Genomic DNA, 15,487 nt, shown 5'->3' with positions numbered 1-15,487 from the left:
TGGAATTAAATTGTTACCTGTTCCACTCCTTGCTTCCACAGGTTTGTGATCATTCCATAAACGCAACCAGATAAATTTACAACATTAAAAATTCATATTCAAGCACAAAGTTGCTGCCACCACAACAGTATAAATGAGTTGCTTCATTTTTCATGGTGCTACATCAATTAGTCGAGCATTGTTGCATTTTTTGCATGCCTACACCTATTATAGTGCTCTGAATAATATGCTCTACCTGTTACTGCTTTACTTGAAAACTTCAACTAAAATCAAGAAGTCAGTTGAAAGAAAATAATTTTCTTTTAATCCTTTCACGGGATGTAGGCATCATTGACTAGGCCAGCGTTTGTTATCCATTTCTAATTGCCTTTGAGAAGCTAGTGGTAAGCCATCATCTTGAACTGCTACTGTCCATGTGGTGTGTAGGTACACCTAGAATACTGTTGAGAGGTAGGTTCCAGGATTTTGACCCAGTCCCACAGCAGTGAAGGAATGGCGATATAGTTCCAAGTCAGGGTGGTGGTTGGCTTGGAAGGCACCTTGCAGGTTTGGATGTTCCTATGCATCTGCTCCCAATGTCCTTCCAGCTGGTAGAGGTTGCAGGTTTGGAAGATGCTGTCGAAGGAGGCTTGGCGATTTGCTGCAGTGCATCTTGTAGATGGTACACACTGCTGCCACTGGGCGTCGGTGGTGGAGGGAGTGAATGTTTTAGGTGGTGGATGGGGTGTCAGTTAATTTGTCCTGGATGGTGTCGAGCTTCTTGAATATTCTTGGAGCTTCACTCATTCAGGTAAGTGGCGATTATTCTATCACACCCCTTACTTGTGTCTTTTAGTTGGCAGACAGGCTTTGGGAAGTCAGGTGGTGAGTTACATGCCACAGAATCCCTAGCCTCTGACCTGCTCTTGTTGCCACAGTATTTATATGGCTAGCCCAGTTAATTTTCTGGTCAATGGTAACCCCCAGAATGTTAATATTGGGGGATTCAGTAATAGTAATGCTGTTGAACATCAAGAGGAGATGGTTAGGTTCTCTCTTGTTGGAGATGGCCATTCTCTGGCAGTTGTGTGACATAAATGTTGCTTGCCAGTGAACAGCACAATCCCGAATGTTGTCCAGGTCTTTCCGTATATGGACATGGACTGCTTCAGTATCTTTGGAGTTGCTAATGGTACTGAACATTGTACAATCATCCCCACTTCTTACTCTATGATGGAGGGAAGGCCATTGATTAATCTGCTGAAGATATTTGGACCTAGGACACTACCCTTAGGAACTTCTGCAGTGATGCCTTGGAACTGAGATGATTGATCTCTAACAGCCCACAACCATCTTCCTTTGCTCAAGGTATGACTCCAATCAATGGAGAGTTTTTCCCTTGATTCCTATTGACTTCAGTTTTGCTTTGGCTCCTTGATGCCACACTTGGTCTTGAGCAGTCACTCTCACCTAACTTTTACATATGATGAAGCACACCAATATAAGTTAGTTTGTCCAACACAACTGTGTGCAGTTCAGAACATTTGGTAAAGGATTACATTGGGGATAAGGATGCTGAGATGTATTAAGATTTGCTGAACTTCTCTTTGGTTTATATTTTACAGTGGATATTTGTTCAAACTTCTATACTGAACTAAAATAAAGAATAATTCCTAAAGAAAAATTAGAGAATTTGTGTGCAAGTCTGTTTTAATGACTGTTGTAGTGATTAAACCAGGATTGAAAAAACATCAGGGACTAAAGTTTAGAAAAAGAGAGTTAAATTTAGCTGGTTACATTGACTCTGTAGCAGTAAGTAAACACAGATTGTCTGTGATTCACAGCCCTGAGGCTGTAACATTTGGTAACTTGGAAGAACAAGCATTTAGTTCATACAGCTGGAGCATATTGGGCCAGAATCTACTGGAGCCAGCGAGCAAATGCTATCTGCTGCTTGTTAGACTTGCCCATGCCTGTTTTAATTGTTACAAGTCTGCCCTGAAAGCTACTGTCACTGGAACTGCTGTAACAGCACAATATCCTCTTCAGGACCTGTGTAAACAGAACAAGAAAACCAATCAGATTGAAGACTTGTTAATGAACAGTGCAAAATCTAAGCCAGGATGTGTAATTGATAATGAATTCAATGTCACATCAGGTACAGAAAGTGAAATAAAATGAGGGAAAGAGGAGATGGAATTTTCTTTTAAATATCTGAACGAAAAGCTGAAGGACTGGCTGCCAAATCACAGAATCACAAGTGCAGAAGAGGCCCTTCGGCCCATCGAGTCTGCACCAACACGTGAGAAACACCTGACCTACCTACCTAATCCCATTTACCGGCACTTGGCCCATAGTCTTGAATGTTATGATGTGCCAAGTGCTCATCCAGGTACTTTTTAAAGGATGTGAGGCAACCTGCCTCCACCACCTTCCCAGGCAGCGCATTCCAGACCATCACCACCCTCTGGGTAAAAAAGGTTTTCCTCACATCGCCTCTAAACCTCCTGCCCCTCAACTTGAACTTATGTCCCCTTGTGACTGATCCTTCAACTAAGGAGAACAGCTGCTTCCTATCCACCCTGTCCATGCCCCTCATAATCTTGTACACCTCGTTCAGGTCGCCCCTCAGTCTTCTCTGCTCCAACGAAAACAACCTAAGTCTATCCAACCTCTCTTCATGGCTTGAATGTTTCATCCCAGGCATCTCCTCTGCACCCCCTCCAGTGCAATCACATCCTTCCTATAATGTGGCGATCAGAACTGCACGCATTACTCCAGCTGTGGCCTCACCAAGGTTCTATACAACTCCAACATGACCTCCCTACTTTTGTAATCTATGCCTCGATTGATAAAGGCAAGTGTCCCATATGCTTTTTTCACCACCCCTTTGCCTTCAGAGATCTATGGACACACAGGCCATGATCCCTTTGTTCCTCAGAACTTCCTAGTGCCATGCCATTCATTGAATACTTCCTTGTCAAATTACTCCTTCCAAAGCGTATCACCTCACATTTTTCAGGGTTAAATTCCATCTGACACTTATCTGCCCATTTGACCATCCTGTCTATATCATCCTGTAGCCCAAGACACTCAACCTCACTTAACCACCCAGCCAATCTTTGTGTCATCCGCAAACTTACTAATCCTGCTCCCCACATAGTCATCTATGTCGTTTATATAAATGACGAATAATAGGGGACCCAGCACAGATCCCTGTGGTACGCCACTGGACACTGGCTTCCAGTCACTAAAGCATCCTTCTGTCATCACCCTCTGTCTCCTACAACTAAGCCAATTTTGAATCCACTTTATCAAATTACCCTGTATCCCATGTGCATTTTCCTTCTTTATAAGTCTCCCATGTGGGACCTTGTCAAAGACTTTGCTGAAATCCATATAGACTACATCAAGTGTACTACCCTCATCTACACACCTGGTCACCTCTTCAAAAAATTCAATCAAATTTGTTAGGCATGACCTCCCTCTGACAAAGCCATGCTGACTATCCCTGATCAAACCTTGCCTCTCCAAGTGGAGATAGATTCTCTCCTTCAAAATTTTCTCCAATAGTTTCCCTACCACTGACATGAGACTCACTGGCCTGTAGTTCCCTAGCTTATCTCTACAACCCTTCTTAAATAGCGGAACCACATTAGCTGTTCTCCAGACCTCTGGCACCTCCCCCGTGGCCAGAGAGGAATTAAAAATTTGGGTCAGAGCCCCTGCGATCTCCTCCCTTGCCTCCCTCAGCAGTGTGGGACACAAATCATCCAGACCTGGAGATTTGTCCACTTTTAAGCTTGCCAACACCTCCAATACCTTGTCACTCCCTATATCAATTTGCTTAAGAACCTCGCTGTCTCTCTCCCTGAGTTCGATACCTTCATGCTCATTTTCTTGGGTGAAGATGGATGAGAAGTATTTATTCAACAATCTAGCAATGTCCTCTGGCTCCACCCATAGATTTCCCCCTTGGTCCCTTTTGGCCCTACTCTTTCCCTGGTTATCCTCTTCCCATTGATATACTTATAGAATATCTAAATGTTAACTTTCAGTTCCAGAGAAGTTGCTTTATAGTAATTAAGTCATATCACACCATTAAAGTGGATATTTTGAGTGAAATGGAGAAGTCCTAATTTTCTGTGGCATGTTTAGTCCATATTTATGATGTACCACAACATAACTCCATTCAATGGGAAGCCAGGGAGTGAGATGCTGTTTTAACAGTCTAAGGATGAGTGGGGCATCTTGGACAGCAGCTACCAGATTTTTGCTTTTAACTGTCTGATGTGTGCATAAATAATGGTGAGTGCCGTTTGCTTATCATTATTTTTACAGTATGTTTTGGCCAATTTACAGAATCATGAAAAATATGACATTAATGGCAATTGTAGAGATTACACGCACAATGAAACAGCATAAACGTCTAAAGTTCAGGCGAGAGAGTTGAATGTGGCTGATTACATTGACTAGCAGTAAGTGAACACAGATTGCCTGTGATAGACAGCCCTGAGGTTACAAGATTTGGAAACTTGGAAAAACATTCATTTTGTTAATGCAGCTGGAACCTGCTATGTTGGTGCCATGGTGGTTTTTATTTTTGATGCAGGAATGATTCTTAACGAAGACCTTTATTTGAGCGGGAAGGGGAGGTGATTACTTGGAGGCACTGAGTTTAATGATAGTTTCTCACTGCTTCCCAAGGCCTGACTGATTCAAAGTAATCGAAAGCTTAAATAAGCTTTGAAGCACGGACTCAAAACATTAACCCTGTTTCTCTCTCCACAGATGCTGCCAGACCTGCTGAGTTTTTCCAGCATTTTCTATTTTCATTGTCATTGATTGTTGGGGGGTAATTTTTAAAATCTGTACATTTAGATCCAGATTCAGTATCTCCTGGTACTCCAACAGAAGTGATTAGAGTGTTAGAAGGAACGTTAATTTTTTTGTTACAAATATTCAGATTCTATACTTACACGACCATTAACTCCTCAGGAGTTGTGGAGGTAACTTTGATTCTAATGCAGTGTACATTCTAAATGCTCATCACTGAACTCATCTTTGCCAGCTCATTGGTCACAGCTTCAAATAAGTTTTCTTTACACTGAAGTTTAGCTATGAAACCATTTTAATGATTCCTTCATTTCAAAATTTTGCTCTTTTGGTGGAGAAAAGAAACAATCTCCCATATTTAAAAGTTGTGCAGTAACATTAGGGAACGGTGTTAGCTGTTGTGTTGTCACAGCACTAATGGCAGTAGCCTGCTTTGGTGAGCTTCTCCAGCATTGTAGACTACTGGTGACAGTAGTAAGAGCAAGGCTGGAACATGGCAAAAGTAACTGCTGGAATTTGGACGGGAGTTTGAAATGGGCTCATAAAGGAATTATAATGAGGAAGAAATAATTTGAAATATAGTGAAGGGAAATGTTAAATATGAAACAATAATAAATAGGAAAAAAGGCAACAAAACAGAGTACAAGTAATCAAGTGCAAGGAGAAAATATGTTAGAATTACAGAAAATGCTGGACAAACTCAGCAGGTCTACCAGCATCTGTGGAGAGAAAAACGGAGTTAACGTTTCGAGTGCGTATGGCTCTTCAGAGCCTCTTCTTCATTTTAGAATTAGTTTTCCTACAGTGCCTGTCACTAAAATTAGTCAGGGAGGTATGCATTTTTTTTGTGAACATAACACCATTGCACCATTAAACAAAACGCATAGAATATAAGAAATTAACCAAATGTGTCTATGATTGTAAAATTTCTGAACAGTGAGAAGGAAAGTGGGGATGAACGGGACTGGTGTAAAGCTAAGTATCGTTGTCCTGGAATCAATCCAACTTGTTTAAAGCTGCCAATTCCTGCACCCTGGATGTCGAGCAGCCAATGGCAAGATGAACGTAAAACTCCAGAGGTTTTAAACTGGTGGCTGTGTTTTGTTTTATTGGATCTTTTTTTCCGTGAGAAGTTGTTTCCATTGGCAAAAGGCTCAGTAACCATGGCGCACAGATCTAAGGTAATTGGTAAAGATCAAGGGGAGGCGATAGGAATTATTTCTGAACAGCAAGTTCTTGCATTCTGTAAGGCACTAATTGAAAGGCTGGTGGAAGCAGTCTCAATAGTAACTTTCAAAAGAAAATTGAACATAAGCCTAAAAAGGATAAATTTGCAGGGCTGTGGGAATAGAGCAGGGAAGTCGGACAAATTGAAAAGAATTTCAAAGAATTGCCACAGACACAATGGACCAAGTCACCACCTCTTGTGTTGCATGATATATTCCAGATTGTTACGAATCATTCTGCAGCTAGCAAAAATGTTGCTTCAACAGCACCAGTGTATCTTAATGATGTAATGATGACATTACGCACGTCCACCTCTATTCTTTCTAGTGACTGTATGACATAATTGTTCTGTGCATGCATACTGACTAAATTATCACGGCCAGTCTGCAATTGTGGAGTGGCTGTTTCTAGAAGGACCAACTGCATTTCAAGACGAATGTAAAAACAGTGCAGTTAGACCCAGGCTAAATATAAAAGCAGCCTTAGTTTTAAGCTATATTTATGTAACTGGATTGGATGTTAAAAATTTTTGCTTTTAGACTGAAACATAGATGAAAGCTTTGAAGGAAAGCAGCATTTATAAACTCTGGCTAAAGAGAATTAAGGTCACTGTAAACTTTAATAAAACAATATTCATAGGAAACTTGGCATCTGTACTTTTGAATATATGGCTGTGCTCAGTTTTACTTATGTTTTACAGGAGCATCAGATTTTTTGTCTAATGGAAATTATGTATATAAAAGCTGACAGTGAATATTGCTTGACTTTAAAATATAAACTGCAGTTTACTTTTACCAAATTATCATCTTATTTGAACTTGAAGTTTTACACCTTTTGGTATCTTATATTTGTGGACTTGATTTGAGGATTTTGGAAGAGGTTTGTGGAATAACAGTTGCAGCTGGAACACTTTAGCTACTACAACAACTTGTATTAATGTAGCGCATTTAGTGTAATAAAACATGCAGGTGCTTCACAGGAATGCTATAAAGCAGTTTGATGCCCAGCCATATAAGGCAAAAGGGCAGCTGGCCAAAAGCTTGGTCAAAGGAGTATGTTTTAAGGGGTGTATTCAAGGAGGAAAGAAAAGCTCGAGGTTTAGGAAGGGAATTCCAGAGCAGCAAAAATTGGGGATGCTCATGAGGTCAGAATTAGAAGAGTGCAAATATCTCAGAGGGGCTGGAGTTTATGAGGATAGGGAGCGGCGAGGCCGTGGAGGGATTTGAAAGCAAGAATGAGAATTTTGATAGAATCTGGGAGGGCCACCAGGAGTGTGTTGGAAAAGTCAAGTCTAGAGGCAACAAAGATATGAATGAGGATTTCGGTGTGGTGGTTGGGCGTCATGATAGTGTTATAAACCTTGAACACCATTCAGTGTGGTGTCATCGAAATTGTTCTCACACTGCTCCTAAGGCCACACACATTGTGTAAAAGATGGTCTCTAATCAGGCACAGCAATGGCAGAGGTAAAGCTGTAGCGTAAATGATGTGGCTTCTTACGATCAGTAGCTCGGGTTAGTGCCTCCAGTTAAAATTGCCAGGGGCAACAATGAAAACCTCATTAACTCTAGCAACATTTGACATTGAGTCCTGATTTTGGTTTTGCCAGCCTAATCCTGGCCAGGATAGAACATTCTCAAAACCCAGTAAGCTGTTTAAGCTAGATAGCCAAGGGATGACTCGATGCATTGTCACAAGCTAAAAAGCATGTTAGGTTTGATGCGAGGAAGTGCTTTTTTTCCAGAGAGTTGTCTAGCTTTGGAAATGGCTGCTGTTACAGGGGATTTGCTGTAGAAAATCAAAAGACAGCCAAGCAAGTGCCTATGAAGGGAAGACATCGCACACTATAGAAAGCTGGTGAGTTAATGGGGATTAGTGTATCAGTCACTAAGTTTACTTTATTGCCTTTGGAGCTCAGAGACGAAATTCAGTGAGTTTTCTTTTCTAAATGGCCTAAGCTTTTTTTGACTTTTCACAAAGATTGACTACCATGTATGTTTGGAATGAGATGGATGGTGTATGTGGGTTACACCATGTTGGATAGGACTGGCGTGATGAGCATTCTCTGACTTTTTGTGTATATTGTAAAAATGCAAATACTGAGGTGGGGGGATATCAATGATGCACCCTTTTAATTCTTTTGTCTTTGTTTTACCCTTCAGAAACTCTCTAGCAGTCATAAAGCCCTGGTGGAGATACAGGATCACATATCGGAGCTCCTAAAATCAGCTGTACGCGAATTCCCATCCTCTCGTGTAAGTAATAGCGTGAAAGAGATGGGATACATTTTCTTCCCGCTTGGATTTTCCACATAGTTTCCCCAGTTTCCAAAGAAGATTTGTGCAATTAGCAATGTGGCATAAGATTGAAATTGTAATTATCTGTGAAAACTGAGTAGTTATGAGGGAAATACTAACTTCTCAATTAGCCCTCACTTTCGTGAATTGAATGATGGCTAGGATTATTTCTAGTATATGTTATCTTTTGAATAATTTGTCTCTTGTTTAAAGTTGCATTTTGTACTTTATGCAGCTCTTAGATGCATAAACCATTACAGCTGCCTAATGGATTGACTGCGCCATTGTGCAGCACATGCTCTTTATGAATCATAGAGGCATAGAACAATGTTGCACAGAAGGAGGCCATTTGGCCCATCATGCCTATGTCACCTCTTAGAAAGAGCTATCCAGTTAGTTCCACTTGTCTGCTCTTTCCTATAGCTCAGCAAAGTTTTCCTTTTCAAATATTTATACAATTTGTTTTTGAAAGTTGCTGTCAAATCTGCTTCCATTATCCTTTCAGGCAGTATGTTCCAGATCATCATAACTCACTCATTTTTTCCCCCCTTAAATTGCCTCTGGTCCTTTTGCCAATTACTATTAATCTTGCAATGAACCTCCTGCCACTGGAAAGAATGTCTCCTTATTTACTCCATAAAAATCCTTGAAGATTTTGAACACCCCTATGAAATCTCCCAGTAACCTTTTCTGCTCTAAGGAGACATATTTATTTAGACAGCACTGTATATGTAACAATAGCAATATAAAACCTGACTGAAAGACCTAGTTTACCTGTATATTCTTCCCAATCTGAGTTGGTAATTGAATGGATGTTGCCATCTCTCTGGTGGTCTGTATTCTTAAACAATATGAACTCTGTAAATAAAGTTTAGTTTCTGTGAAATGCAGGAAAGCACAGTAGTAAGGATTGATATCCTAATGTTGGTGATGATGGGTGTGTGCAATCAGCATATCATGTTGAGCTTTTATTGGAATAAATATACGTAAGGTTGTGAAGGAGAATGTCGAAGGGAAAACTGGGTTTTGAAGGCACTGAAAGGTTTCCCGGACATTGATGATCAGGTCCTTTACTAAGTGGTTAATCTCTGTAGTACCCAGTCTTATCAGTTGATATAAAAAGATGGTTATAGACCTTGAAGGTGTGTTCATCTGTATACCCTAACCTAAAGTTTCTGTTCTGGAAAAAATTTCTGTCATCTGCAAACTTCAAAGAACTGTGCCCCCTATACCCAAGCCCCGGTTAATCTCTGCCCAAAGGGCGGTGGCCCAAGTAGTCACCCATAGGGACACCATTTTAAAGTTCCCAGCAGTCTGCCCCCAGTGACTGTTAATCTAAGTACTTCACAATATTCTCTAAGGGAAAATCATGTAAACTGGAACCTCCTTAGTACCATGCCTTCTTGAACGGTGTGCTGACTCCCCTTGCCAGAACTGTTTCTTGCACTGAGTTGCATTGTGTGCAGCTTTGCTGTTGGTACTGAATACCATGGCCACAACATTTCACTATTGTTGTGCTGTAAGCCAGTGCCATTCTTTGCTAAGTGTATCTCTTTGTCAGTGAGAAGAACTTCCATAGCTTCTTTGATAAAGGGGGAAAGTCTCAACCTGCTTTGCTGACCTCAGAGGCTTACTTCACAGCAAATAAATTGTGGTTCTGCAGCAAAAGCCTTTTTTGTTTTGATGTCTTGTTAAGGCTGTACACATTTCCACACTATTTGCACTTCAGTGGCAAGCTTCTAATAAATTGCCACATAATAAACATGTTTTCAAAATTGAAGCCCATGGGATTAAAGGAGCATTGGCAGCATGTTTATGCAATCGGCTTAGAGACATAAGGCAGGGAGTAGTAGTAATTGGTTGTTTCAGATTGTTGGGAACTATAAAATGGTGCCCCTAAGCATGACTATTTGGGCCACGGGTCTTTTGGATATAGATTAACCTGGACTTTGGTATAGGGAGCACAGTTTTTTGAAGTTTGCAAATGATGCAAAGCTTGGAAAGATAGTAAGGAGGATTGTAGCAGACTTCGTAAGGGCATAGCTTGATGGAATTTAATGCAGCCAAGTATGAAGTGATGCATTTTGAGAGTAAGAATGTGGCGAGGTAATATAAGCTAAATGGTTAACTTTAAGATAGGTGCAGGAACAGTCTTTGAAGGTGGTGAAAAAGTTGATAAAAACTATCAAAATTTTTGAGATCCTTGGCTTTATAAATAGTAGCAAAGCAGATAAAAGCAAGGAAGTTATTCTAAATCTTCATAAATTGCTGATTTAGCCTCAAGTTGAGAATTTTTTCCAATTTCAGGCATCGCACTTTAGGAAGGATGTCAAGACCTTAGTGAGGGTACAGAGAAAATTTGCTAGAATTTGACTAGGATTAAGGACTTCAGCTGTGTGGAGAGACTAGAGAAGCTGGAATTTTTCTTTTGAGGCAAGAAAAAGTTAAGGGGAGATTTAATAGAGGTGTTCAAAATCATGAAGGCTTTAAATAAAAAAAGGAGAAACGGTTTCCACTGAGGGGGGTGGGTCAGCAACCAGAGGGTGAAGATTTAAGGTAATTGGCAAAAAAATACCAGAGGGGAGCTAAGAATGTGTTTTGAGTGGTGAGTTGTTACAATCTTAAATGTGCTGTTCTAAAAGCTTGTGGAAACAGACTCAGCAATAACTTATAATGGGAAATTAGATATAGCCGTGAAGAGGAAATGGGCAGGCAGTGGGAAAAGAGTGGTACTAATGGGATAGGTCTTTCAAAAGTTAGCACAGGCCTCCTGTTCTGTGCGATTCTATGAATTCATGATCATAACATCATAAACTCATCATGTTTAATAATTAGCCTGACCCCAGAAACCGCAGTATGTTCAGCTACTTCTCTGGTGGCTGCATTCGAGTTCCCCTAATTTTTATGAATTTTTTTCTAGAACAGAAACTTTAGGCTAGAGCATACATTTTGCCCATGTTAAATAATTTCCAAACCCAGATATTTCACATTTATTTTGATTTATATCATGGTAAACAAAATAGGAAGTAGTTAGCAAGGCACACACTACATGTTTTTTTTTGAATCCAGGTTGAGATTGACATTTATTGTTTGGTTTATCTCATTCCATTATGTGCATTTAACTAACTACTGGTAATCAAGTTAGAAGGGAGCCAGAATGAATTAGCCATGTTGGTTTCTCTAATTTTTACTCATGTATATTTCATTTAGCCATGGAAAATATAGAAATATTGCAGAAATTACATGTTGTAGTTGGAATTGCGTTGGATGCAGTGAAATCTGTAACTATGACCACATTGTGATTGATGCTGGTCCAGCAATATTGAGGTATCTATTCACATCGACCTCTCGCCAGTTCAAACGACCTCCCCCTCATAAACTGAAACTCATGAGTGTTGTAAATGTACAATGTATTGTGATATTGTCCTATGACATGATCACTGTTTGCTTGTATTGGTAATAGGAATATCTGGACCGGACCCAAGTAGTACTGAACTCAACAGAGACCACCCTGCAGCAGCTGACAGCTCTGGTTGATTGTCGTAGTCTTCATATGGTCAGTATTCAAGTGGTGTGAAACTGCAAAGAGAAACAAAGTATTGGATTCGCAAAATGTATAATTGCTATTTATGCCTTATAAAGTCATAGTTTGTCACTTTTTTCACTCCATATGTAATGTCTGTGTCAATTTTTGAGATTTGAAGGCAGTCTTGTAACAGGCTCCAGGCCCATTTGATCTAATTATAGCTTTAGAGTAGTGTAAAAATTAATGAACCCGCTGGCAAGCAAGAAACCAATCCAGTGCAATATTTGTAATGCTGTTTGTTTTCATTGACAATACTGTTGGTCTTTCTCATGACACCTTAACTTCACAGTCATTATGTTTTAATGAAACATATAATAACTAAAATATGATGTGGAGCTTCTTTTAATAGTAGGTGATAGACTATAGTGAACTTGTTAAATTGCACACTTGATAGAATCCACAGTCAATGTAACTTATTTTAGACCAATGAAGACAAATGATTCACTGATTAACACATGGTCATGTGATTGCACAGATAGGTTTTGATCGCCAGGGGGGTAGGAAAAGAATTTTCTCTCATTGGCACTGGGTTTTTCACTTTTGCCTCTCTCAGCAAACTACATTTGGAGAGGTGGACTGATAGGAAGTGTCTTGTCATGATCTACCAGCCAGCGTGTGTGTAGAGTAGGATTGATAGGCCAGTTAGTTTTTTCCTGCTCATCATTTTCCTATATTCATACATGTGTGGAAATAACATCCATTACCTGCTGCATTCTACCCACTGCACTATTAGTGCTCACCTGCAAACTAAATATACCTCTTCAAACTGATAGCACAAGAACAAAAAGTAGTACAGGTGCACATTATCACCACAGACACCTGCAGTTTCTTCTAGGCACTCACACAAAAAGTGAATTTTGGAAGAAAAGTGGTCCATTTTTGAAGCGTTTTTAAAGAATTGTACAAAATGGAAGTGTAGCATGGAATTTACATGAACAAAATACTCTAATTATTTTTGGATAGTTGAAGTTTCCTTTAATACAAACAATTATACCTGAACTAAAATGAGAACTTCCCTGAAATTGTAGTTAACTACCTTGCGTAGTTTTTGCACAAGCAAAAATCGACAAATTGAGACATTAGGGCAGGCGATCAAAAGTTTGGTCAAAGAGGTTTTAAGGAGTGTCTTAAACTAAGAGAGAGAAGCTTCAAGTGGAAATTCCAGAACTTGGGGTCTGGATAGCTGGAGGTATAGCCATAAATGATGACGTGCTGAAAGTCAGGTATGCACAAGAGACTTGAAGGGATGTGGAGTTCCTGTGAGACTGTGAAGTTAAAGAACGTTACAGAGATTGGGAAAATTGACAGCTTTTTCAAGGCTTGGACATTCAACATTGATTTATAGCATTCCTTTCCAATTTTATTTACAATAGTTGAAACTCTTAACTGACTTTTGAGGAAGTGAGGAGAACATTAGAACCCAGACTTTGCCATTTTCCCAATCCTATCTGTCTCAGCTCTGATGCTTGAAAATATTCTGCGGATAACTGGATATGCGTTAATTGGCAAGGGTATAACTGAATTTGTACTGTATTTTTTTTTTAAACTGCTGTTGGTGTTTACCTTCTGGCTTTCTTGCTGCTTCTGCTGAGGGTGGTGATGCATTCTTTTAAGTATTTTTCTCAGAGCCTCGACACACTCCAGTATCTCATCCAAGTGGCTATTCATCATGAGTCTTTGTGGGGGTCAGTTTAGTGTTTGGGAGAACCTAACAGACCTTGATGGTCATGTCCTCTCCCTGTGATCACATGAGTACTTGACAAGACCGGGCACCAGACAGAAATCAAGTGTGGCAACTCTGGCTCATGATGTTCCTTCTGTATTTCCATGTCTTGTTTCTCCCTTATTTTCTGCAGGATTATGTGCAGGCTCTGACAGGACTGTGCTATGATGGCGTGGAAGGCCTAATTTATTTGGTTTTATTCTCCTTTGTAACTGCACTGATGTTAAGTTCGATTGTCTGCAGTGTTCCTCATACCTGGAAACAGAGCAAGAGGTACAGTGGTAACATTTTATATTTGAATTTTATAACACTTTTTTGGCATCTGAAGCAGCATGGATGCTGCTAACAAATAATTGTCCCAATCTTTTTAGGGCTTAGGGTAGAGGTAGGTCTAAAAAAAACTGTGTCTGTGACGTAACCTATGGCACCGAAACAAAAATCAATTAAAAGTATGAATCTAAAGTAAAGCTCCTTGTTATTTGAACAGAAAACAGTGTTTGCTTTGAATTTCCAGAATCATTGCATAATTAAATGTAATTCCTTGGGTTGCAATGAAGCATTGCAAAAAAATGGAAAGTGAATTACTTGTAAGAACTTGTGTTACTGTAGCTGTTGGGTGGCATACGGTTTCATGTGCAAATAGTAAGCACCAAGCACACTTAACAGCATATTTCAAGCTTGAATAGAATTTCAATGACAATATTGTTTCTGGAAACAAAACATGTTTTAGATACAATGTTTAATCTCAATGTTTTTATGGAAGTCTAGGTAAACTTTTTTGAAGAACAAGAAAGAATGCAGAAGGGGTGGGGGGTCTTGAAATTGGGCTCTGTAGAGTTAGATTTTTGGGCACCATGATGCCTGTTAAACTATGAGAATGGTGTCCACAATAATGAGCATTTCCGGTGGAAAGTGCACCGGATGCCCTATTTGTAAGGGTTCCATGCATGTATACCTGGTGACTGCTGACAGAGTGCAGAGCAGACAAATCTTGTCACCAATCAGCGTATGTCACTGATTTAATGTCGGCGCTGCCATTTTGGAGGTCTACCTGACTATGCATCTCCCAACCTTGCACAGATGAACATGTGTTTAATAGTATGATGGTTCCCTCCTACCCGAATAGTGCAAGGAATTATGAAGGACCGATTAGTTGGTGCATTGGTGAGGTGAGAGTGACTGCCCTTGATATCAAAGCACATTTGACCGAGTGTGGCATCAATGAGCCCTAGCAAAACTGGAGTCAATGGGAATTGTGGGGGGTGGGGGGAACTCTCTGCTGGTTGGAGTCAAACCTAGCACAAAGGAAGATGGTTGTGTTTGTTGGAGGTCAATCATCTCGGTTCCAGGACATCACTGCAGGAGTTCCTCGGGATAGTGTCTTAAGTCCAACCATCTCCAACTGCTTCAACAATCACCTTCCTCCCATCAGAAGTGGGGATGTTCGCTGATGATTGCACAAAGTTCAGCACCATTCGCGACACCTCAGATACTGAAGCAGCCCATGTCCAAATGCAGCAAGACCTGGTCAATATCCGGACTTGGGCTGACAAGTCACAAATAACGTTCGTGCTACACAAGTGCCAGGCAATGACTATCTCCAACAAAAGAGAATCTAACCATCACCCCTCGACATCCAGTGGCATTACCGTTGGTGAATCCCCCATTATCAACATTCTGGGGGTTTCATTGACCAGAAACTGAACTGGACTAGCCCTATAAATACTGTTGATACAAGAGCAGGTCAGGGGCTAGGAATCCTGTGGTGAGTAACTCACCTCCTGACTCCCCAAAGTCTGTCCACCATCTACAAGGCACAAGTCAGAAGTGTGATGGAAT

At 40.3% G+C, this 15,487-nt stretch overlaps 1 protein-coding gene across 3 annotated transcripts in view; it reads left to right on the top strand.

Moving 5' to 3' along the window:
• LOC121287887 (protein tweety homolog 3-like) overlaps positions 1–15,487 on the top strand; it is a 196,651-nt gene that overhangs the window by 144,731 nt on the left and 36,433 nt on the right. For all 3 annotated transcript variants that reach the window (XM_041205899.1, XM_041205901.1, XM_041205900.1), the window contains exons 9-11: positions 8,205–8,297; positions 11,803–11,895; positions 13,782–13,921. In XM_041205899.1, the coding sequence (XP_041061833.1) occupies positions 8,205–8,297; positions 11,803–11,895; positions 13,782–13,921 (326 nt within the window). The remainder of the gene's footprint in view (positions 1–8,204; positions 8,298–11,802; positions 11,896–13,781; positions 13,922–15,487) is intronic.

This window comes from Carcharodon carcharias, chromosome 15 (assembly GCF_017639515.1).
Source record: "Carcharodon carcharias isolate sCarCar2 chromosome 15, sCarCar2.pri, whole genome shotgun sequence".
In the NCBI taxonomy this organism is placed as follows: domain Eukaryota; kingdom Metazoa; phylum Chordata; class Chondrichthyes; order Lamniformes; family Lamnidae; genus Carcharodon; species Carcharodon carcharias.
Note: the sequence above shows the minus strand (reverse complement) of the source record. Positions and strands in the feature narration are given on the sequence as shown.